The sequence below is a fragment of the Argopecten irradians genome, chromosome 14 (genome assembly GCF_041381155.1).
Source record: "Argopecten irradians isolate NY chromosome 14, Ai_NY, whole genome shotgun sequence".
NCBI lineage: Eukaryota > Metazoa > Mollusca > Bivalvia > Pectinida > Pectinidae > Argopecten > Argopecten irradians.
The window spans coordinates 22734373-22761473 of record NC_091147.1 but is presented as its reverse complement, the minus strand read 5'-3'; the positions used below and the strand labels follow the sequence as shown (position 1 = coordinate 22761473).

Genomic DNA, 27101 nt, shown 5'->3' with positions numbered 1-27101 from the left:
ACCGGACAATCGCAGAACCGATAAAGTAATCACAAACATGTGACACACAGGGTATACTGTGTGCATTGAGAATGTAAATGTCATTTGTAGTTTTGTGTTAATAATAATAATAGAGATAACATAATCCATCGTTTATCCACTGACTACCTGAGGGTTTATTGTCGAATTTACCGCCAGGACCACGACAATGTGAAAGTTAAAGGACCAGGCAGTGGATCTACCAGGTAAACGAAGATGAACTGACGGACAACCACGACTGTTTGCAAATCTGGTGGGTGTGAATGCTGTTCAAACTTCGAACATCGCTATGGAAGTTCATCAGAAAGAGGAAAGTGATCAAAACGTTAATAATAGGAAAAACAACCTTCTACAATCAAACCCTTGCAATGCCTTCAAGGACTTTTTCTCTGATACAACAATCGATGATAGGCAGACTGTGCTAAACCGGACTAGTTATTCAGCTCAGTCATTTTCAAAGGTGAGAATTTTAAAATACATAGTTCTATATAGTCTGCCATTTTCCCGATGGTAATATAGGACTTGATCCTATTTACATCAAGATTCCATCTTAAAATCTGCAAAAATTAACATGCAATACAACCTCTTGACGTCACTTCTTCAACAAACTTATTGTTGTATCGGTAGAATTTGGGCTCCATTTTAAGAAAACAAATCGATTTTACTGTAAAGGAGCTATATAGTAGTATTTGCGCTTAAACATTTCACAGGATTCATGTAGGGAGATATGACCTCCAGTTGCGGTTTTCTTCTAACTTATTGCTGCAGATTTTAAAATTATTTGATATTCTTATTGTCACATTATAACAAAAACGTAGAGATACAAGAAAACTTAACACTTTCATAAGAAGAATATGAATATTCCACCCCCTTAATCTTCGGCAGGCATTCGGTTTTACTACATTTTGTGACCTTATCTCCATATCCACATGTAGAAGTGATATACTATAATTTTATATATCATATATTGTACATTGTATTTAATATATATTCTTATCAGGGATCGTTTGGTTGTATTTTGAGCCATGATTGCTATATGATCAAAAAAACAAAACGTTTACGAAAGAAATTCTCTTCTGTTAGTACATAGTAGGCCAACTTATTGCTTCCATTCATAGTTGAAATCTCTACTCTATCTATCTAGATTTGGGACTTTACAAAACTTTCATGACGGCGTTAAAATAAATATAAAACAATTAGACTGAAAACTGCTGCAATGCACCATACGGTAAATGGCCAATGTTTAACAAGAAATACATACATTTCTTATCATTCTCAAGGATTTTGATATAAGCTGCAAGGATTTTGATATAAGCTGTTCATAACTTCCTTGTACTCTATCAAAAGCATATCCATAAACCGTAATCATCATGTTCACATACTTGTATTGCCATGCTACCGCCTATTAATCTCTTGGTAAGGTCATGGTCGCCGTATATGAACATTCGTATCTGATGTATGGTCGAATTGACCAATAAAAGAAGCACACAGGACCATCGTCGAGTAACAATGTAATCAGTCTACAGATAGCGGCCTGAAAGACTGGCCATCGCAACTGTTTGCAGTTGTTGATAAGACTTCACCAGCGGAGTTATGATTCTAGATTATCTCCCCTTGGTTGAATCAAGTTAGTTGTGGCACATCGTAACTAAAGATTATCGTCGATCACCTTCTGTAAATTTGTTAAATGTCGCGGACATAAAATTTCGCGATTCATTGTTTGGATCTTATTAGCGGGGAATAATTTTTGCGACTCATGTTTATAGTCTTTAAAAGCCTCATTCATATTCATTTCTCGAATTTGGATGGATCAGTTAAGTTAGCGAAATTAAAACCCTTCGAATATTATCAACAATACTACAGTACGCAACATAGACATCAGTCTGACAAGTTTTCGACATACGCATACCCTTCCTACCGCATTTCCTAGCTCTCACGGAAATGATGTTCATCGGACAGGTATGTTAAATTCCTAAAACTTAAACGGACCTAATTCTAGTTTAGAGGCTGTGGTTGCCGAGGATGTTTTAGGAAACGTGCAGGCATACAGACACGTATAGAACAATTATTCCGAATGGACCATCTATGTAGGCAGATAAGTAGAAATGAACCTGATAGTGTCTTGACCAGAAATGTTTGTAGCGACTAAGTTTCGCAATATCACAGTAATATGCTTTCCATGCTTTACTATGGTTGCTGATTACGGCCATCTCGTGTTGTTGTGTTGTCGCTTGTCGTGTTGTCGCCTTGTCGAGTTGTCGCGGTCTCAAACTGCGACAACCCGAGAATTAACAGTTAAAATGTCGACTTGTCGCGTTTTTGAACCGCGACAAGTCGACAACACGACAATTCGACAAGACAACAAGGTGACAACACGACAAGTCGACATTTTACCGCGACAACACGAGATTCTGTACGCGCTAATTAGCGTGTTTGAAATGTCGACTTGTCGTGTTGTCGACTTGTCGTCTTGTCGTATTGTCGACTTGTCGCGGTTCAAAAATGCGACAAGTCGACATTTTAACTGTTAAATCTCGGGTGTCGCAGTTTGAGACCGCGACTACTCGACAAGGCGACCACGACAAGGCGACAACACAACAACACGAGATGGCCGTAATCAGCCACCATACTTTACAGTTGTCTTCAATTATCATAAAAGTGTGTTAGTTAACTATGTTTTAAGATTTTGCACTTCAGAAACCCAGTAAGGGTTATCTATCTTTGAGTATACATGTACATTACCAAACATAGACAGGCAAACCATTCATAGAACGTTCCGTTCACCCATCCTGTTATAAACTGTTACTTTGACAATGTATGTTGAACGATGTGCTAATTGGCTTCTAATAGAAGTTTGTATTTTGTGTAATAAGAACACACCATATTAGAATCGGGTTTTGATTTTTAAAATGGAATTGTTAATCGATATTATTTATTTCGTCAAGTGTCTCAAAAGTTATTAGCTTAACGTTCATACTACACTAAGCAACTCCTCCTTAATAATTTAATAAAAAATAATTTTTATGTTAATTTTCATAACGCTGATCGTATTATGTTTCCCGCCGTCGTCCTTGTTACCGCTGGTTAGTTGACTATCAGTGCGCCATACACATGTAAAGCTCTGCATTGAATATGTCTGTATCCAATTGCGTTCATCCCCCACTTAAATCAATCAAAAGTTATACTGTTCAATAACTATCAATGTCCAAAATTGAAATTGGTTATGGTAATGTTAAATGTTCGAAATACCAATTAATAAGATATTTACTTACTTACCTGGTGTTAAATGAAATGTTAGGACGCATACAGTCAAAGGCTGGAGAAACTGAAATTACCAACATTGGCATATGGAAGAATACGAGGAGACATGATAGAACTCTTCAAAATTTGAGATGGAGTGTATGACTCCGAATGCTGTAATATTTTATCTCTATGGGAAGATGCAACGGACCGCGAGAGCAGCAGGGGGCATAGGAGGAAGCTATTCCATACAAGATCTAAATATGAGATTAGGAGAAACTTTTTTTCACTAAGAGCTACTAAGATATGGAACGATCTACCAGAGAATGTAGTGATGGCGCCAAATATAAACTCCTTCAAAAATGTGTTAGACAAACATTGGAATGAACAAGAACTCTTATACAACTACAAAGCCTTTATACATCATTAATTTATTATTATTACCGGATAAAAATGTATTAACTGTAAACTCTATATTTTTTATGAGTCTGGTATAGAGGACTTTACATATAAGTCCTGAATCAGAAATAAACTTATCTTATCTTATCTTATCTTATAATATACATGTACATGAATGTTTTCACATAGTAAATAAATAGAAAAGGTGAGCATATGATCACATACATTTTACCGTTTGGATGGGTAACACAATACATTATATATAAGTAGATAGTGACGTATTTTTGTTTATTTCCTTATAAAGTGATCAAACCGACTTGCACATGGTCTCGTGAATGTCGACACAAAGTCATCATTACTGATTATGACGTCATATTGCCATAACGTTGAGATCGAATACAAAATTATGTACTAATGCGTTTATGGTATCTTATCTAACCAACACAAACTTCAATTAATACTAGACTTAGGAGTTGCATCCTTCTTTATTGTTAATTATTGTCGGAGCCACTTCGCCAAGCTTAGACTCGGTTGTCTCCCTTTCCTGTCAGAAACTCGGCAATACACTAAATTGTCAGTGGAACAGCATACATGTCCTTTTTATTCAGATAAAGTGGAAGTTTTAGCTCATTTTCTTTTGCCTGTCCTGTATAAAGCTATATCAGACTCCGTCTGTTCGAAAAAGCAGCGAACTGTTCTAGTAATTTAAAATACACTCACTTCTGAATCAATGAAAAAGATGTTTTATCTATTCCATGTGAATGAACTTCAATTTCTATTATCGAATACAACTTATCAAATGATGAAACGATGAAGACTAATTTTAAGAATGTGAAGACATATTTTAAATGATTCCATGATTAAATTATATCTCTGTGCTTCACATGTGAATTGTTAAAATAGTTTTAATTTATATAACGTTGAGGAATTTTCAACTCTATATATACATTTGTACCTTGTCATAAGTGTCTCATAAGCCGATATCGGCTGGGCATCTTCAATAAATTAATTGTAACATATATTTTATGAATGGTTGCATATTTTTACGATCCGTTACACTAAAATATTTACATTTGCGTTTCTTCTTTGCTACATTTGTATATAACCTTACCAACTGGGAAATCGTTTACACTTGCGTAAACGCAGTCGGTTTTCGCGCAAGAATACATACAACGGAACACTGACTTCCGGAAGTAGTGATAATGCGCATTAGATTTGGCCTATTGTTTCTGTACTTTTTAATTCTTCAATATAAATAATTTGAATGTATTGAAAATCTTTAAATATAAACACAGAAAAACATGTTTTAGAAATATTGCATTAATGAAATGAAAAAGATAATGTTATTGTAGAACTATATTTTGTGTACTTTCTGAACTCGACAACATTTCCCGCCAAATTGGAGCCAGCTGTTCCGGAATTTCATCAATTGACCGGCTGTTACATCAATCGTATAACGTTAAAAAGTTTTGTTTTATCGGACCTTCAAATTTAAAAGAAATAGTCGGTTGAAATGTAAATATAAAGAATTTTTTTTAAATTTTTGTTGTTTACTGGTGTGTAAACTGCATTTGTTAGACAGATATTTCAAAATATTGAAATATCTGTCCAACAAATACAGTTTTGCAGTTTACACACCAGTAAACAACAAACAATAAAAATAATTCCTTAAATGAAATATGAATTGATTGGTTTTTAATTAAAGTAATCTTAACTCCATATTCGCCACAAAAAAGAACAATGAACTCAAATAAAAGGAATTTGAAATGCCATTTGAAATGCTTGCAATTTCTTCGTTTGCCCATGGTTTTTCAAATTGAATTTTGTTTAATTTGGGAAGAGGAATAGTGTATTTTTAAAGAAACTAAATTAAAATAAAATACTAAATATTAGGACGTTGAAAAGTTTTTGTTGTGAATATCGTTAAAATTTAAATATAGGTCTAAGTTGTATAATTAAAAACATCCAAAACAAAGCATTGTGTAGCATATTTGTGATATCTTCAAAGCTACAGCAATTTCATTTAACGCATTATTACAAGATATTTTTAAGTATGCTATTCAAAGAATTATTTTCAGTTAGAAAAGGGCTGGTATGTGTGTGTGTTTTACATGTAATAAAACAAACAATATTCAGTTAGAAAAGGGCTGGTATGTGTGTGTGTATTCGCATTGTATATTCAAGTTTGAAAATATTTGTTTGCAAAATTAAGATGAAAACATAGAAACATACTGAATGATCCAGGTTCTATATGTTTAAAAGCAGTGAATGTAACATACACTTTATTACGTTTTCCTATCATTTCAATTTTCATTTCGATAATTTGAAAGTAATTTACTTCGACAAAATGCAAATAATGAAAATGGAAAGACGAAAATCTAAAAGAATTACAAGATGAAAGAATCATAACAAAAGGAAACTAAAATGTTCTAGTATCGATGAATAATGAAATACAAGATACGAAAATTTCAAAGTTAGCTAAATATGGTCTATGTAGATGTCGAAAAATACTTATGAATAAAGAAACACAAGATACCAAAATCACAAATTAAGATATATTTAGTAAATATAGATGCTGAAAAATGCCCATGAATTAAGAAACACAAAGATTAAAAAATCCCAAATGACGAAATGTAGTAAATGTAGATGCTGAAGATACCCATGAGAAAAGAAATACAAGATTTAAAAATCCCAAGTTAAAATAAATAATAATACGCAGATACCGGAAAAAACATAAAAAAGAAATACAAGATATGAAAATTCTCACACAAAGATATATTAAAAAAAAAAGAAACATCGCAAAATACCCATAAATTAAAAACTTTAAGATAAAAAATTCCAAATGAAGATATGCAGTAAATGGAGGTTCTGCAAATACCCATCAGAAAAGAAATAGAAGACAAAATTATCAAAATAAGATGTATAATAATTGTAGTTGCCGAAATACAAGATGAAAAATTCCAAAAGGAAGCCGTAGAGTACAGACACCGAAAAACACAGTCACATCAATTATGAAATGCAAGCTTATACATATCCCAAATTGAGATACAAAATGTATATAGTAGATACAGACGCCGAAAACACACATAAATTATGAAATACAAGGTAAAAAATTCCAAAGTAAGATGTGTACTAAATACAAACGCCGAACATAACAAATGAATTAAGAAATGCAAGTCAAAAAGAATTCTATATTGAGATAAATAGTAAATACAGACGCCGAAAAACACACATGAAATAAGAGATACAACATTACACAAATCCCAGATGCCGAAAAATGCCAATGAACTAAATGTAGATGCATAAATCTAATTTAAAATGAAAAGAAGGGTTACATGTTTGAACCCGTTAAATGTTGAAGGGGAGTTGTATGTCGACTGATGCTCTTGTCTTTTCATCAATATCGAAAGCGTATAAAGTGGCAACACGAATCTTTATTTACAGAGCTGTTCGGTAGTTCACGATAGTTAAGTCCATATTTATTAGTAGGCTAGTTATTTGTGGAGATCCCGCCTAGATAAACATAATAAGATCTCCTTGTGAATTGATTGAGATTTAAATACTTCTATCTAAATATACATGTATATCGCCTGTTTGTGAATTTTGTCTTGCTTTTGTAGTAAAATGAAAACATCAAACATCGCGTAATGTGCATCATATAATGAAATGACACTCTAAGGAATCTCTTGCATTGGAAAATAAAAAAATACACCTCAAAATGATGTAAAAGTATTATATTTGGGAAGTTTCCTCTTTTGACGTGAGTGATAGATGATACCATGTTTTACTCAAGTATTAAATGCCATCTTTACGAAGCCATACATGTACCGCTGCCAACCACTGAGCGATACGGCTTCTTGTTTCCTACGGTAAACGGGAGGAACTGATTATTTGATTACTTTGGCACTCGATTAAGTATTCATCCTCATGTGGTTTTTTATTTACACACATTGAATCCAAACACAGGAGTAAATGTTCTGTGTTTTTAGTTTTGACGACAAAGAACCAGAATGCAAATATTTGACGGCTATATATCGACCGCTTTGTAATTAGCAAACGTTAAATATATGGACATGGTGGCATCGACCTCGAATATAAACACATTTGTCTTTGCTATAAGGAACCGCCGATTTTTACCCCTCGATTTCAGGTACTATTTTTCTTTGGGGTGTCCATATTTCGCCATTTTTTGTAAACTTTTTAACTGTATATATAAAAATTGCATTAAGTAAATATATGTCCATGCTCTGTCATTTGATTATTAAATAAGCCTCTCATGCAACATTATGTGAAATCAGACACAATTACCATCAAAAAGATAACATTTTCTATCAAGTCAATCTCTTTGATATCCACATATGATATTGTCACCCATCCCAAGAACCGTACTGGAAAAAAAAGATTTGTCTACCGAAGTGGAATGAAATTATTTTGTTCAAATATTGATATGAAGATAATCAAATCTCCATTTCTTACTGTTATTGTGCTGCTCAAACAATGTCATGATTACCAAAATATCACTTGTTATCATAAAAATGGCAAAATTTGGACCCCGGTGAAATGAAGACATCCGCTGTGAATCTCTGACGATGCCGTTGACTTTTCAAAGTCTGGTTTTGTCATGATTAAACACGTTTATCTTTCCTATTTTTTTCTGTTGATATTTTTAAAACTGAAGATTATAGTTGAAATACCAAAATGATCAAATTCGACATGAGGTTTGATTCGGTATCCATCAAGTTCATTCTTTTATACATAATGTGTGCCGTAATTCACATAGTATTATATTCTCACCAGCATTTTGTGAATTGCAACCTAACATATACTTCTAACGAATACTTAAGCATAGGCTGGTTTTTATTTTACACAGATGAATCAGAGCTCAAAATGACAATACTGCTCGAATCATCTTTACGTCTACAGTAAAGTGAAATGAGTACACACATACAAACGAACAAGCCAAGTTGTGGTCTATATTTCATTTCACATTTTTAAAGTGTCACAATTACCTTAAAGTACCTTATGAAGATCATCAAAATAAGAACTTTTGCAATGTAAACAAGCATATGGTGTAGCCATTAATGTTAAAAGACATTATGCATACGTACAATTTACCGACTTCTCCATTGGGTTTATCATCTAATTATCTAAATAACACAGGAGGTTAATCCTTAAATATTTCGCGGATAAAATTTACGTGATCAAAGTAATTTATTAATACCTCGCGAAGTGTCACCCTTGCCCAAATATACGGATATACTATATCCTTTTTGTAACACAATTTTGTTATTGTTTTATTTCGGAGAGGTTGCTGTAATAATACACATTTTTAGTCGACATCCGCTATTTGTCATGTCCCTCATTCAGTCTCTGATCCGCTATTTGTCATGTCCCTCATTCAGTCTTTGATCCGCTATTTGTCATGTCCCTCATTCAGTCTTTGATCCGCTATTTGTCATGTCCCTCATTCAGTCTCTGATAAGATTAAGGATTTCACACTCAATATATTGAAAGTTGAGGTCGTCCTTTTTTCCCTCTCATATAATATTTACACGATATGATAAGTCGCGTTACGTGATCAAAACCCAGATAGCGCTTTGTCTGAAACATGTCGCCGGTAGATCATGTCTAAATGATTTCCGTCCCCTATAAAAATACAAAACAGACCTGATGTAGAATACTTATCTAGGTTGCGCCCCATCAAAATCCTTTTACAAATCACGATAACGTTTATGATACCAGGATACGATGCATAACATTAAACTTAAACAAATATAAATAATTCTTCAAAGACATGTTAGTGCTTTAAAAAAACATAAATACTCTTTAAAGAATCTTTAAATCATGAAATTGATTTAAACTTCTTTCTGCCGAGGCCAATATTCTTTGTAAACTACTGGGAACCAATTTATTGACATGCATGCGATATTTTTCCGTCATCGTAATCTTCAACATATTCCGCATTTTAGTACAAAATCGATATATAAGTCAACATCTAAAAGAAAGAAGACATACTTGCTGTTACAGCAATATTGTTGAAATACCGGCCAAAAGCGTACCATTTTCAGAAAGGGACGCCCATTTAAGATGGAGAGTATGTGAAGCATTAAACATGACGATTAAATATCCTTTTCTATAAAATTACATACACATGATGATAAAAGTTAAAGGCCCGTTACCGTTCCGAAGCAAAGATTTGAAGTTTCTTAAAAACATCAATAACATTGGTAATCTATGTGTACAGTGAAGAATCATTTCGCTGTTTTGCCGTCTGGCACAGTTATAGTCACTAATGCGCGGTAATTAGGACGACGGCGGGAAACATAAAACGACATGCGTTATAAAAATAACATTAAATTTTCTTTAATAATTAAATTGTTCAGAATATGACGATAAGTGTAGTATTAGCGATGAGCTTATAATTTTAAGACACTACATACAATCGATCTCGTTTTAAAAAAATAAAGGCCGTTTCGGAAAGGTAGTGAGCCTTTACGCAGTTATTGGAACATAACATAAAACGTGAACGTCGATTTCGAGATACCAAAACGACACGTGCACGTGTGAATTAGAATTCCCTGTTGATTACTCTCGCTCTTCGGTAATTATGACGTAAAAAGTTCACGTCAAGTTTACGTCAAACTATGACGAAGCAAACAGTGGAGGTTGGCAATAATCGACGGTAAATCGCACTTTTGATGTCTCGAAATCGACGTCTTCGTCTGTATCCCAGTGCAATATATCTTATTTAGTATTTTGATTTCATTGACTGTCCGTTTTTTTCTTGTCCTGCCAAAATACATTGTGACCTCATAATACGGACATTTATGTGTTTGCCACGAAAACGCTAACGGAACAGCAGAATGAGCGCACTTTATTTTTATATACAATTTTACAATCTCAAAATTGTTTCTTGCATTTTATATACTCTACGGATATATTAATTGTTACGCCATTAGATCGTGTGATAAAAATTAGTCTTTTCATTCATATAATTAAAGGTCGTTTCGCTCGCAGAAAAATGACGTCATGCTAATTGCATATACAAGAGCAGAAATAACATAAGAACTCTTATAACTCTTTGTATCCTGTAATAGGCAATTGTAAAATATTATCTATGGAAGATGGGGTTGGGCATTATCAACACTGATGGGGCCTCTAATGGGAACAGAACACCCTCGATACTTCAGAGGCTGCTATCACTCTCTTTACATACATGTATGACTTTTGAACTATGCCATAGCTAAACCGAAAAAAATCAGGAAAAAATAAATGGACATTGTATATTAGATGGTACTTAATATATATTGACAGTTTTTAAAGTGTACCTTATTACAATGTAATTATAATAAATGGTGCACTCCCGCGTGTTTTATCTAAACATATGTAGCTAACGACTGAACTAGTTACAAAACAATATAGACTGAAGTTACGCTCTGATTTAGTAAAGATTTTGGTCGGTTTCAAATCATATACCAGTATAGAGAAATATGTTTTCACGTACTGATCTATGCATTATTTAAATATTTTATATACCCTATTTCTTTGTAACACATTTTTGTTATCATTTTATTTCGGAGAGGTTGCTGTAATAGTAATTAAAAATATTGTTGATATCCGCTATTTGTCATGTCCATTATACAGTTTAACGTATTTCATAAAACATGCAACAATATATTGCATCTGAAAGTCGTTATTTCTGCCCACCTAAACCGCACTGAATTACGATAACGCTTACCCGCATTACGTGGTCATAGCCTAGGTTGATCTTTGATGTCTTAAGGGTTTCACTGTCACAAACAAGACTAGATATGAAAAAAATTCACTAATCTCTCTTTAAACATTCTTTAAATCTTAAAATTGATTGATTTGAACTTCCTTCTTTGTTAACTTCAACAAACAACTAAATAGTCACGTATGCAATTTTTGGCGCCATCAGTATCTTTAACATATTAAACAATTTAATTTTAACGTATAAATGAAAGAAGAAATATTTCTTAACGGCGAAATGAAGGAAGCCATACCTGCCGAAATAGCAATATCATTGAAATGATATAATTGTACCAGTCATATATCAAATGATCTACGGATTTATTAATTGTTACGCCATAAGATTGTGTGGGAAAAATCCGTCGTTTTATTCATATAATTAAAACAATCATTGCATATACAGGAGCAGATGACTCTGTAAAATACTACTGTATGATAATATACATGAAAGATAGATTGAAGATCATCAAAATAGATTGTGCCCTAATAGGTACAGAATAACCTAAAAATGTATTTTGCGTTATATATGAACTATATCATAGTAAAATAGACAGAATTTCAGGAAAAAATCCTCTGAGTACAGTTTTTCAATGGATTTCAAAGTTTACCAGTTGGTTAATACATGGCAAAAACTTCCATTAGTTGACCAACTAATTTCTTTTGATGTACATCAAATGATAAAACCACCACGTCCTTTCTTATGACATAGTCATTGGGTTGATATGATGGAAGACCTATCCTATTTGCCACGGACACCGACACCGACAAGAACTTCATACTTCGGTGTAATGTCAACGACATTAAAGATGGGTACACCTTTCGTGCTCTCAGGAACTAGGAAACACTATTTATTTAAGCTGGTAGACCATTTCCCCAGCCGTTATTAAACAGCTTAATCACGTCCAACAGGAGCATACATAGGTCAATGCGGTTCATCTGCTATTATCCAAACTTCATTCTGGATTCCCTGCAACCATAATGATGCTCGAACATAAGAGGGCAATCTGAAATAAATACAGATCAAGTAAAAAAAGGATATATCTGTTTAGCGTTAACCGACCGGTACTAATTTTTTACCCCGACCCTATTTTTTCCCACTTTTCTACGAAAAAAAGATTAAAAGTCGGGATTTCGATCCCAGTCTCCGGTTCCGGCCATTATTTTAGGGTGAAAGACACTTAGAAATCCTCCTGACCTATTTACAGACCCTATTGTTTTTGCCAATGTAACCATAAACAGACATTTTTTTTGCATTTCTATCATACACTATGTCAGGTAATTGTGTATAATGGTGATCTTTAGTTTTATCAGATTGCATAAAATGTTCATGTTTTGGATATACGTGATGTATTTATATCCTATGTGACTTGGTTTCGTTAAAATACAAATAACCAAAGTATATCTTTACACTCTTCAGTATGAAAAAAACCCGAATGCAATGTTCGAACCGATACAATAATACAGTAGATAGCCAATGTTTGTTTACGTTCATCTTGAAATGGTAGTCAACACATATCCCGAGCAACACATCAGCTATGCCTTGAATGCAGTAAGTCGTGTAAGAATCGGTTCACTACTCTCTGATTGGTTGGTGTATTTAAAGTGGGTCCGATTACATGATATTCTGTCACATGATTCACCCACACTGTCGCTATGCTGATAATGGTCAGCTACATATACAAGGCGTCTTTATATAAATAGGATTGTTCGAGTTCATTGGATTTGTAATAAGATTATGAAGGTAATTATAACATAAAATTTGTTTGTTTCTAAATAATGTCTATGCTTATACTATGATTATTTTTTATTAACTTACCCATAGGCAATTATAGCGAGATTTATCGTAGCGTTCTTAGTAACCGGTTTACACAGAGAAAGTATTTAAAAAATAATCTTATATAATCTGTAAATTCATATCTACTATTTATGCGACATGTTATAAGTTTGATTAAAATAAACTTCCTTAAACATCATACAATGCAACTAAACCAATTATTGTTAATATCCTGGCTACTGTTGAAGACCGCCAGGTAAAATCTGAATATATGATTCTAGTATCATCTTGAATCGTTTAGATTTGACACGCTAAATTTCACGAAATCTATTTGATTTTTAAAATTATATTCTAATATACTTTTACTGCTTTAAAAATATCATAAAAATAATAGCGTTGATAACATATATCTAGTAAATTCACGATGCCTTCCTTACATAGGAAATTTCATTATATTTACCACCAATATATTTTATGATCATTGATGAACGAACATCACCATATTTAAGTAAAATTGTAATTGAAAAAAAAAACTCAATCATCGATAAATTTTAAAAAACCTCAAAACATTTCAAAAATGAAATTACGGCAAAACAATACCCTTTATTATAAACCAAGACATTGTTCATACATATTCATTACGTTATGTTCAATGCATGTATTATATTTCGCAAAATTATGACTAAACATCCATGTACGCCTTCTCGTTTGATTTTCTTTACTGCAAATCAACTTTCTTTCGCGGCTATTAAATTTTGCGATTTCCCTTTCAAAACACGCGTGCGACAATCGCGGGTTTCGCATAAATATGAATGATGTAGATGTTAATTCGCGTATATACTAGATTTGCAAAATTTGCGAAAGTAAAACGCACGCGAAGGTAAGCTGGTTGATAGTTTCTTCTTCAACAATGTCAATCTTTAATGTATGCAACTTACATTTGATAATGCTATGTTTAAAATTCATGATAGCCTGTGCTAACAGGGAGCTGATTCAGGAGTTAAATATTTGAAATTCGTAGTAGACTAAAACGTATCGTTATACTATCGTATCGGTTATCCCCGGAAATGGCTATGATAAGAAAATCATTCCATACAGTGTCAAACCTTTGAATAACGACACAAATCGACCTGATGCAATCCTGACGATTACCAAACCTTTTACAATTACCTTTAAATTAGCTGATACTTGTTCGAGCGTTGCCTATACGTAGGTGTAAAAATCCAAACCATGTTGATGTTGGTCAAACGCTGCTACGTTACAAATATATTTTTTTATAAATATGGCAGACATTGTAAATCGGAATGCATTTCATATTTTATTTTACCAAGTTTATGACTTTGTATACTGACAAAAAAATTGCTATTAATCACCCAAAAAATACTGTACACGTACCTATTTTGGTGCATTCACATTTTAGATCACATCTCAGCAGAGTGGAGTGGGACGACCAGTTTGCCCGTTGTCAGTATAATGTGACCGGGTGGAGTGTGTTGCTTGGTGTCTTTGGTGGCATGCTTCAGTGATATAGCACTATAAAAAGGCAAACAGTTCCGCTATACAAGAATACACAATATGAATATACCACAGTCTCCCAAAACACACACCACGCTGTTAATAGGACGTTAATTAATTAAACAAGCAAACAAACATTATACAAAGTGTAATTTACATAATACTCACAAAGTGTCGTGTGTGAAATGCACTAAAATAATATTACCGCTGAATTACGTACATTTGCAGAATTTCTAACACCAAATGTGTCTTTAATTTACATTATCCATTGCCGTACAGTTTAACGTCGCGAGGAGTCGGATCCTCATGCTCACCTCTCAGAAGGTTAGAGGTCAGATAATGCTTGTCCTAGGTTGGCTTTGTTTTATTCTTTTTCATTTCTGAAGGAGAGCCGCAGACAAATATTACGTGGTCATTTTCATTTCTGAAGGAGAGCCACAGACAAATATTACGTGGTCTTATTCATTTGTGAAGGAGAGCCACAGACAAATATTACGCGGTCTTATTCATTCCATGAAACCAGCAACAACAAAAAAACAATTAAATTATAAATAATAATGATAATTAAATTATAAATAATAATGATAATTATTAATATCTTTTATTTAAGCATGGCAACATATTTAGACAATGTCTAGTTTACAAGATGGCCCTGCATCAAATATATTTACACAAGCATGACATGATTAAAATAACAATATACTATATCAATGCAATAAATATATAATTATCATAATCATATCCATAATATATGTACTGAAAATATCGGTGTTATGAAAGTAATCAAAGATAAAGCTTATATTCTATTTGTAATCACAAATGACATACCAGGTATTTTGAAATTAAAACTATACTAGTTGAAATAATTTTAAAATATTTGGTATATATATAGCTAAGATTTTGTGAAGTAATGCTGCAGGTATCTAGTTTTAAAAACCCCAACACTTACTGAGTGTCTAATAGTATCACTAGTTTCGTTCCATTAAATTTAACATCTGTATAAAAATGAAAAATCTGTGTAAAATATTTTGTCCTGGCTGTTGGAACATACAATTTGTTTGATGTAGAGGCTCTATTTTTTCTTCCATTCACATTTTTTACATAAGAAAACATGTTTGTTAAAATACCTGGTGATTCACAATGTCAAATTTTAAAACACAAAACCATTTTTCTAAAATCTTCAAAGTCTATAATTGGCATCCATTTTAATTTTTCAAAGAGGAATAATATCCTGGCTGCTCTTTTCTATAGTTTTTTAACCATATCTATATACATTTTTGTTGCTAGGTCCACTCCAAACAGTTGAACATAAAATGGGGGAAAACAATACTGTTGTACCTGTGCGGGATGTTGTTACTGTAGATCTTTTATTGGGGCGTACCGTAGTGCATTGTCATGGAGCAGAATTACAAGTCTAGTCGCACAAATCCTCGAATGCAGGGAAAGTGGGGTTTTTCGCGGTGTTATAATTTTCGTTCAGTTTATGTTCATAAAATATCGAATACCATATACACACCAGGCGAATTCTAACTGTCTTGTCGAAAGTATCCATATAAGCATGTTATGGAGTTATCTTGCGTTCTGGATAGGTATTGATTGTGATGTCATGTGTTTGCGAGCACAACGTCATACTTTTCGGTGAAAAGGGCGTGAATGGCGCTCACAAAATAATGACGTAACAATCGATAAATATCTACATGCAAGGGAGCTAACTCTGTAATAAGACGAAACAGTCTTGTCTGCAGCAGCTAATTGAGGCTATTAGGGGGTTGCATTTCCGTGTACGTATCTTTGGAGTGTTCGTTATTCGACCAAACCTTTTCTTTTGATGTACAATTTCTCGTCTCATACAGACGTTTTCAGTGTAACTATTACATAGTCCATGGCTTGATGTCATGATACTATATAAGCGGCTCTTAAATTTTGGGGGTCCAAATGCTCGTGATCATAACAATGCTCTTTGACATCCCGAAAATGTCATCCCCGCGAAAATAATCGGTTCTATCGTGTTCATAGTAAGTCCAAGAGATCGGCGATGGTTACACGTACTGTATTAGAACATTTTATTTTTCTTGATAGTCGTTAGATATATTTATATACTTTTCAAAAGCTTGTCTATTCGGCCCCTTCATTCTGGATAACTTGTATTCAAAAAGAAGCGCAACTTTTTTACGAGTTTAACTTCATATATTATATTGAATTAATAATATATTGATGTTTGTTTTTTCAATGTTTTTTTTCAATGCTGGTAATGGTGTAAAGTAAGTAACTTTTGTAACCGAAGAAAAATACTAATTTTCTTAGTAAGAAAAGCATCTTTAAATAATGTTATTATTGGTTACAGAATGTGTTAATGTGAAGTATTAACCTTATCAACTGATAAGTGTGTATATATATTTTCTATCAGCTATCATTTGGTTTAAAAATGCGTGACTGCACCAACAAGTGGCCCAGGTAATCGACTGCCATGGACGCTCCGTACACAAACGTGGTGTAGGTCACATCCATCACTCATAGAGGAAAAAACCCTGTTCAGTGTGTAAACAGTTGAAACCCGATTACTGTGAGCAAACAATTGGTGGATGGTGGGCTACTTTCTCCTAGGAATATTGCTGTACTTAATTACCACCTGATATCTTATTGTAGATAATAAGTTATTTAAATACTTTAAAATGTTTTTCATTATTAGGGAACCGTGATGGTTCGGGTATGTGAATTTAAGGCAAAACATGTCATTATAATATATCATGATAAATGGTATTGGTTTTTTGTCAAGCACCATTATATAATTAGGCTATAGTTTAGACAAAAATAACTATACATTTCCTGACTTTTGTGTTTTATCATCAAATAAATTTCATGTAATTCGATCAATACCCCCACCCCTCCTCTCTCTCTCTCTCTCTCTCTCTCTCTCTCTCTCTCTCTCTCTCTCTCTCTCTCTCTCTCTCTCTCTCTCTCTCTCTCTCTCTCTCTCTCTCTCTTACCATTAACTTATATCAAAACAATATACTGGCCTGTTTCGTGAGATATTGATTTTTTATCAACTTGGAAGAACATCCCAGTGACAGAGAGTAGGAATAACGCCGTAATTACGTTACAACTACGCAATTACCCCATTATGCGTTGTAAATACATTCGCTACGATTTACTGACATCTTATATACCGGGAACAAAATTTGACGACATCAAACATTCCATGAGAAAAATCAAAATAATCCATGCCGATGCATCAAAAATTGTCTAAATTCTGAAAGCATCACTTACTAATTTATTCCTGTGAAAATGCTTCTGACCGCTTAAAATTAAATTGCCTCCATCTAAGTTGAAATCGCATGTCATTCATACTTCAACCGGGATGTTTCGATGAAATATGCAATATCTATGTTGTACCGTATATCTCTTCTCCTGCAGCGTTCACATCGTACATCCCTCTACGTGTTTTGTTTCATCTTAAATAATTATGTTGTGTATATTACTTACAGAGTTTCACCTTACATGTATATCCGTTTTCTTGTGGATCCATGTAAAATATTACACTGTATTTAAAAAAATAACACTGAACCGAGTATACATGCATGAACTAATTAAACTGTATATCATTTCCCTATATAGTTTACTATAAAATATTTACAAAATATCCCCTACAGAATTTACACCGTGTATCCTTCGCCCTGAGGTTTCGCCTTAAGGAACTTTTATTATTATCATTACAATGTATTTTTCCCTTACATAATTAATATATCCTTCTCTCCCAGGTTTACAATGCATATCTGTTCTACAGAGTTTACGTCGAATATCTATCATCTTGTGATTTCACCTTAAACGTTTACAATGTATGTCTGTTCTACAGAGTTCACGTCGAATATCTCTCTCCTTGTGGTTTCGTCTTGAAGTTTTACAATGTATGTCTCTTTTACCGACTTAACGCCGAATATCTCTCTCCTTATGAATTCACCTTAAACATTTTCTATGTCTCTTCTACAGAGTTTACGCCGAATATCTCTCTCCTTGTGGTTTCGCCTGAGAGAGTTATTGGATCACCACCCTCACCTAATCGTCCAACTACTGCCGCTCAAAGGCTACTATCTTCTTTTCGTCGTTATATATTGTAAGTATCAGTACAATTCTATATTATTCAATTTCATGTTACACTCATTTCTATTGGTTAGATATCTGTGGCTATTTTTCCATAGACCGAAAGTATTGTAGAATTATGCCGTCATACATACATAATAATTTCGCGTAATATTTTAAAATTATCACGGCCATTGGCCACACTGAATATTAGAAAAGATATCAATGAGCCACAACTCAATTTGTTTCATTGTAAAAGTAAATAAAATCACTGTGAAAATTTTGTCTAATTAGTACCTGATTGAGTTATTTAATTCAAATTATAAGCGAAGCACTTATGAAAAAAGAATGTGCGTCCGGTTTTGTTTACGACTTCATAAATCCAAAAGATATTAAAAATGATAAAATCTGTTACCCGTAAGTGATCAAACGCCTCTTAAGATATAAAAACCCCATCTATATGCGTTCAGCGCATACGCTCATCCCGGCTTGGGCCCTGGTTCAAAGCCGAATAACCATTTCATCTGCGCTTCGAGTGCAGTCATTCCGCGTAAAGTATAGTTCGGTTATATCGGAGAAAAGCGACGAATAATCGGCACATACTGTTTTTAATTGAAAACAACACCGGAACAACCAAACAATGCATAGTAAAAATATTTGTTTTCTGAACGTGTGACGTCACTGATTCGAGGGTATGATGTCATATGCGCAGACTGTTACATGAATTGGGGTACAATTCCGCCAAAAATCACGAAAAGGTACCAGAAAGATCGGACGGGATAGAAAAATCTAGCACGAGGTATCATGTGATAATTCCCTGCCAGAGGTGCGAGAATAATGCTTATAGCAAATGTACTGAAATTTCTATGCGCCGTAACTTTCAAGAAGACATTTTCATATTTTATTCATAAACAATATTTTGAGGATTATAATACTTCAAATGCATAGGTTTTAATTTTACATATTTCTAATGAGAGCTGGAAAATGATTTTTGGCAGTACTATCAGACTTCATAACATAACAGCGCAGTGAAAAGAGTACGTACAGTTGTAGTCAAACCATGATCCCAAGGCAAGGCATAAAAACAATAAATTTACAGTAAAGTAGTTTGTGTTGTAACCGATGTTCATAGCGCATCATAATGATTGTCTGTCCATTGGTTTGGTTTTCACAGCTTAATTCATCAAACCTGATGGTTCTCAATAGATGAAGAAAAACTAGCATGTGAAACTTTTCACCCACTTACGGTAATATATAAGTACTACTGATTTGTTTCCTTCATTACAAGCGTTATTTCTCTACATCACATAAAATTTGCAACAAGAGGGAAATTTTAAACAAAGTTTTTTTAATTATGCGGTATTGCTATATTTGTATTATTTTACCTACTTTTGATTTGCCTTGTCTATTCATTTATTTTTGTTTTATGTATTTTATTTTATTTTATTGTAATTATCAATATTTCCAGTAACTGGAATGTACCTTTTAATATATTTTGAACAAACATGTGCAGATTTGTATTGTAGGTATTCGTATTAAGGCCCATGACACATGTAAAGAACCTAATTCCAATTGCATTTTAATCTAACCTTGGATTGACAATATTAGCCTTTAAATCTTTTGTTGGTATGAAGTCTCAAGTGGAATTATTTTTAAACCTTATAAAACATGAAATGTCTCAAATATAAAGAGTGTTTGTTCATTATAAAAATGAAAGGCCCGCTACTTTTCTGACACAAAAGAATGCAGTTTTATAAAACAGGAAATGTCTCAAATATAAAGAGTGTTTGTTCATTATAAAAATGAAAGGCCTACTACTTTTCTGACACAAAAAAATGCAGTTTCTTAAAATCATGAAAGATTTATAACCATGTTAACAGAGAAGATCCATTACGCTAGTTTTCCGTCTGGCGTTGTGATAGTTTTTGAAGGTGATGCTACATGTAAATGAAATTTAGTAATATCGGTATGTTTTTTATTGAGAAAAAATACTATATGTCAACGGTCAACATATAAAGGGAGAAAACTCCAACTACATTTTATCTAGATAATATGTTTTTAATTAGTAATCACAATCTATATAAAGTACTTCTCCGAGTGATAATGAAATAATGCACGTTAGTTGCACTTGACAGACTAATATACTATACTCCAGGAGATAGTGGGTCATGAAACGTCAATCACCTTTTATACGCGTCTGTATTCCCGATCAATTCGACTTGAGTTTTTTTCGGATTACTTTGTACAATGGTATCTCGGGTATACTGACCTACCTGTGTTACATTGGTTATGGTTTCCAAGGTAGTTTGTTTATATCTAACGACAAATACTGAATATAATTGCTAATATTCACAGCAGGAGTTTTCATGCTGATTATATATTGTAAATAATCATTTTGAAATTACACATTTATAACAAGATCCCAGTGATTGATGTTTTGGGGAAATATAATTATGTATAAAATGGTGATAGTGCATCCCTTAATCGATATGACAGTTTAAAATGAAATTGTAGAACTAGTCTAATAATTGTGCTGAGTTTCAAGAGCTACATGTATGAGTTTACTGCCATTACTAAACTCATTATCACAATTTTAAATTGATGAATGTTTGTAGGTCTTACCATGTCTCCCGGCGGTCTTTTAATTGTTGCCTGTTAGTTGGCTATTACTACACAACGTGATAAAACAGCGAAAGAAATGAATCTCCATTGTAACAAAGATTTGTAGAGGAAATTAAAATTTATTAGGTGTTGTTACCTTGTCGATATTTCGTCTTTATATATTTAAGTTAGATTCCTTGCGGGTAAAATGTGAAAAACAAGGTTTTGTCATCTTCACATATACAGCTGTTCTGAACCAAAATAATGGATTGACTGTGTGATGTTATTGTTCTCTTAAAGAAATCATTGGTTTGTCAATTTTGCAAATATTCATACTAACCAGACAACTAATTTGCAAAATACTGCTTCAGTTTGTTGTGTGTGTGCTCATAACAGTGAAATTTCGGTGAAATCACGACTTACATCGAATAAGTATTTTGATTCGTAACAGTTCAAAATTCAGCACACCACCATATTGTTTTTATTCCATGCTTAATTTTGGTATGAACCCCTATTTCCAAAAATCTTTAGAAAACTCTCATCAGACGTTTTGTTATTGACCTCACCTATATGCAATGTCTGTGCTAGTCTATATGTTTTGAGAGGCTGGGGTATATGCGTGTTGTGTCTTTTTGTGATAGTGGAATTCTAGCCCTTTTTATAGTGCAATCAGAAACATGCCGCTGAACAACACATTTCACATGGTCACATTAGACTAAAAACAGGCAAACCAGTCGTCCCACTCCCTGAATACCGAGCGCTAAGCAGGAACAATAACTACCGCTTTTGTAGACTATGGTGTGCCTCGACCAAGACAGAACACATAACTTTAATTTATGACCAAGCGCACAAACTGTTGTTCTAAAAGCAAACACTAGCACAACTTTAATTAACACTTTGTATACATAGTAAACATATCTGGTCATGTTTGCTAGCATACGTACATATACTAATATCCAAGTTATTTTTGCGTACTTCGTGCACATGTAGTTATGCCGTGAGTCACTCAAGATCGCGAAAATAAATGGCCGCAAATATATACGATGTGTAACAATTCAATAATTCACGAAATAAATTCATCAGGAATTAGTCATTAGGTGAAAGTTGTCACAGAATCCATCTAATGCATATTTCTTAAAGGAGGGATGTTACTTATAGCCGCTGTACCGTCACTCAGTGGCAAGCAAAATATTTTGCACGAAGATAACTTAAGGTCAGCTTCATATTCTTTGCAATTAAAAGTACCCGACTTTTTCTGAGCCCATGGTTCTTTTGAAAGTGAAAAGGTGACAATGGATGTTTTCCTTGTTTAAAGCCGTATCAATTAAATTATAGACTATAAATTATATCCTTTGCAGTTTCCCCTGGCTATTAAGAGCTTGGTAATTTCAGTTCAGAGAAAACAGATGTGAAATTCAAGGATTATGCCGCAGAGATCCAGTTGAGCATTAGTTCTATTTTAGAATTTAAAATATTTTTTTATTAAATTTAAATCTTATTCAATTGATGATATAAGCTATCAACTAAGCTTTTTGTATTGCTTTTCATGTTTAAGGCAGGTTCTAGTTGCGAGATATTTAAATTAGTTTTATTTGAAAATCTCCAGTAACACCTATACTGACGTTACCGTGATCGTAAAGGTGATTCAATATGGTATCATAATCTCTTGGCTGCATAGATCAAATTTCATAGCTTGATATTCTCGATTTGTGCACCTTGACATGGTTTGCGTAAGCTGATTACATTCTATAGGAGGGATTGTGCTAAGTGCCCGGGATTTATTATAATAGGATCCTCTATCAATTCAGCGTTTTTTTCCCACATTTAAAACAGGTTTTGAAGAAAATTTATGCAGCTGACCCAAAGCTATCTTCATGCAGAATATTGTTCTTATCACTGAGTGGCATTCAAAAGCACAAAGTAATGTCCAGCCTTTTAATCGATTTGAAATAACGTAGGCATTATTTATATTTCTAAGAGTAAGTTTTTTTCTGATTTCAGTAAAACTTTTCCCAGAGGAGAATTTCGCGGAAGAGAAATATTCAGTAAGTGGAAATTTCGTTCAATGCAAACAATATACCTATAATCTTAAAGCTCTTATATTCCACAGAATGATTTTATTATTTTCGTTGCCGATAACATATAGGTTTTAATCCACTTAATATTGGTACTATAATAGATTGTCCTGTTGTTTCGAATCGATAAATGGAATGTTTTTTTTTTTTTTTTTTTTTTTTTTTTTTGTATATTAGTATTATTTCCTGCGGGATATAAACCAAGCATCTACGTGCAAAAACAATTTTAAAAAAATCGATAAAAGATTCTCTTGATTTTCAGGCTGCGTACATCCCACCATCCCCGAAGCCTTATGAAGGATTTATGAGCGATATGATGGATCCCGAGATTACATTTGTAACTGCTTACTTTAATCTTGGCCGGTTTCAGAAGGGAGAAGGAGGAAACCTTCATTTTGATCTCAACAATTACGTTTCATGGATGAAGGAATTTGAAAACTTTAATAACAGTATCATAGCTTTCACTGACCTTCCAGAAATACGAACACAACTTCTTATGCTTCGAAAACATTTCCCAAGAGAGAGAACAAAAGTATTTCTTATAAATCAAAACGAGACTTGGGCGTTCAAACTCGCACCAAAAATAAAGAAGATATTTGCGCAAGATGGTTATCCGAAACACCACCCCAATACAGTCATAGAGCGGTATCCGTGTGCCATGCATGTCAAGTACGAACTGATCGAGAAGGTGGTCAGAGAACGCATGTTTAGAACAAAGTACTTAGCATGGATCGATATTGGTTATTTCAGGGAGAAACATAACGGTGCATTCCATTTACAAATACCAACCGACTTCAAAGATGATCACATTGCATTTCTTCAGATGGGTGAGTTCGAACCGGAACGTTCTGAAACTGATATTATAAGTGCTAATGTGTATTGGGTAGCCGGAGGTATATTCATAGGGCGACCAGAATACCTTCTTCCTTTTGTTGAGGACTATAAACTGGCCGTGGAAAGCCTGATTAAAAAAAATTTGATGAGTACCGATCAACAAGTGATTTATATCATGTACAAGGGAGAAGGGAATAAGGATTCGAGGCCTCGCATCCCTTTGCAGGCCTACCGGGACCCAATGAAAACAGATTGGTTCTACCTCGGAAGGCTTTGTCTTCAGGCCTGGCAGAAGTCTCTAAATGTGCAGCGTTTTACGATTGTAGAGGCTTACCATCGAATGCATTATTTATAGAACTGTATTGTCATTCATCCTTCTGACTTGACAAAAGTATCTAAATGTGCAACGTTTCACGATCATAGAAGCTTACCACGGACAACATTATTTATAGAACAATTACAAAGCTGTGTCCATACACTGTTTTACTGTGAATATTGACACGTGCCATACATAGTTAGTTATGATTATAAGCTCAAAAGACTGCCAAGCACTAAAACTGAAGTACGGACTTGAAGGGATTTTACCTTTGTGAGAACAGAGAAATGCTTGCCGGTGGTAATGAAACAGATTATATAAAAACATGATAAAAAATCATTTTAAAAAATCATGAATGACATCTTATCTCAGTTGTTTTTTGATAGTATGGATATTTTTTTTTCAATTTCATTTAGCATAATTTTGTTGCAACATTTTGCATTTAAGATCATTATATTATCAAATCAGAAAGTATCCATCGTTTCAGCGTTCTTTTCATTTTAAAGCGATAAGGCTAATTTTGTAACTTTCATAACCACGAAAAAAAACTTGACATACAAACAAGTATTGGTTCACATTCCTGGTGGAAAATAAAACAAAATAATATTGACACATTCTGCGATATTGTTAACTTTATAGCTATCAGTAGCTACACGATTAAGCAAGTACAATATTACACTATACCATATCCGTGCCAGTGTCACATGAGTTAAACACATGCAAATAATGTCGATACGCTGCTGTAAGAGCGATTTGAGTAGTTATAGACAAAAGTTACTTTATACCACTGGCGCGGACTAAGGCTCGACATACGACACGTCAACCACAGCATTAGAACTGGTTTGTTTTGAAACTTCACAGTAGATATGCAGTTTTCAATACCTCTTAGACTGAATTGTCCATTTAACTATTGTTCCCCACAATTAATGACTCCTCTGTTAATTCAAAAGTTGTGTTTTTTGTATTTTTTACTCACATCTTGATAATCAAGTAATAATTGTTGCAAAAAGGATTTTGACAATGATTGGTATTATTTATGTATATATATATTATAAATATAGTGTCATTTATTAGTTATTATTGATAAAAATTGATGTTTTTGTGCATATTTTACAGTTTATACGTAGATACATTTTTGCAGATATATTTTATTGTTTATATATCTATATAAATTATATCATATATGGTTTACAGATGCTCCACCGCCGATAGATAATAATCGATACTCATCATTCAAACAATAATTTGTGTTTAATCGTGTACATGTATGTATATATGTATATATTAACACAAAAATACAGACCGCAATTAGTTATTTTGATATTTTATCTTGGAAAAAAAGTTAAATATGAAGCTCAATTTTTTCACTGATGGTAATGATGTAGTTAGTGACTTCTGCAACTGCATACAATTCTAATTCGCCTGCTTCCGTTTTTTAAGTAAAAAAATATCATTCGTCAGCGGTGTTGCATCTTTGAAAGGTTGTCGTTCTTTTGTGTTTACTATTCCAATTGTACATCTGTGGTTGAAAAGAATGATACTACTGTATATATTATGTGATTTTGTGTTTATAACTTTAATTCTACACATTTATGCTATAATATGTGATAACAGTCCGTCCAACTTTAAAAGTGTCGATGATATCAGATATTTGAATATATTTCCCTAAAAATCTCTGATAACATGATGAATACAAGAATAACAGAAGTTGTGGCTAAACGGTAATGTCGGTCGATTCAATTAGAGTTGCGTCCCTTGGCCCATGAATCACATGTACTATATGTGCTCAGATTGTTTAGACCCAACCGCAGCTACCGAGGGGAGATAGTGTGTAATGACCGATGTCGTTCAGGTTGTGTTTAGACCGACAGAATCTCATGCGCTTTTATTAAAGAAAATTTTGTGTTTTATTTATTTATTTTTGTTTCCTAATATATATTATACATGTATTTACCTCCTTGTTGCATTGCAGGGGAGATTGCATTTTAATTTTTGATTTTATTTTATGCTAGGATATATCTTTACATTTTGCTTATAAGCTACATGTGCCATAACTATTATCTTCCTAATAGTAAATAAAATATCTGAAGAAGAAGTTCAGTGTTAAATTTCTACTTTAATCATGTTCAATATTGCATAAAAAATATTTCATTATTGATTTTGTTAATCATTAAAAAAAAAAAAAAACAAAAAAAAAACCCAATTACTACTGAAAAGTATGGTTTATGTTAAGGTATTAGGACACTACCAGTGAAATTGTATGTGTAAGATTTCGATAGACTGTACGACGATGTACACTGTCATCCTTTGTAAACAAGTTACCAGGTAACATGATCATGTGTACACAAAGGCGTAAATTGTGTACGAGTTGTTTTTCAAATGGAAGTCTAAGATTGATGTTCGATTTCAATTCCGGTAACCTCCCTTCACAAGTACTATTAACCTCCCTTCACAAGTACTATAAATATATATACATCGATAT

General features: G+C 33.3%; 1 protein-coding gene across 2 annotated transcripts; it reads left to right on the top strand.

Moving 5' to 3' along the window:
• Positions 1–153: 153 nt before the first annotated feature.
• On the top strand, positions 154–26817 carry LOC138307882 (uncharacterized). Of its 2 annotated transcripts, none has more exons than XM_069248800.1 (4): positions 154–478; positions 18704–18827; positions 23396–23439; positions 23732–26817. In XM_069248800.1, exons 1-4 carry the CDS (start codon positions 308–310, stop codon positions 24656–24658), a joined length of 1266 nt encoding a protein of 421 aa, XP_069104901.1. In that variant the 5' UTR covers positions 154–307; the 3' UTR covers positions 24659–26817. The 2 variants fall into 2 exon arrangements, with proteins under 2 accessions (XP_069104901.1, XP_069104902.1); XM_069248801.1 differs by lacking the exon at positions 154–478 and adding an exon at positions 13068–13168.
• The last annotated feature ends 284 nt before the right edge of the window (positions 26818–27101 follow it).

Coding starts and splice junctions, on each gene's coding strand:
- LOC138307882 (XM_069248800.1), top strand. CDS start 308: ATGGAAGTTCATCAGAAAGAGGAAAGTGATCAAAACGTTAATAATAGG. Junction 479..18,703: donor CAGCTCAGTCATTTTCAAAG/GTGAGAATTTTA, acceptor TCTCTTCTACAG/AGTTTACGCCGAATATCTCT. Junction 23,440..23,731: donor TCGCGGAAGAGAAATATTCA/GTAAGTGGAAAT, acceptor CTTGATTTTCAG/GCTGCGTACATCCCACCATC.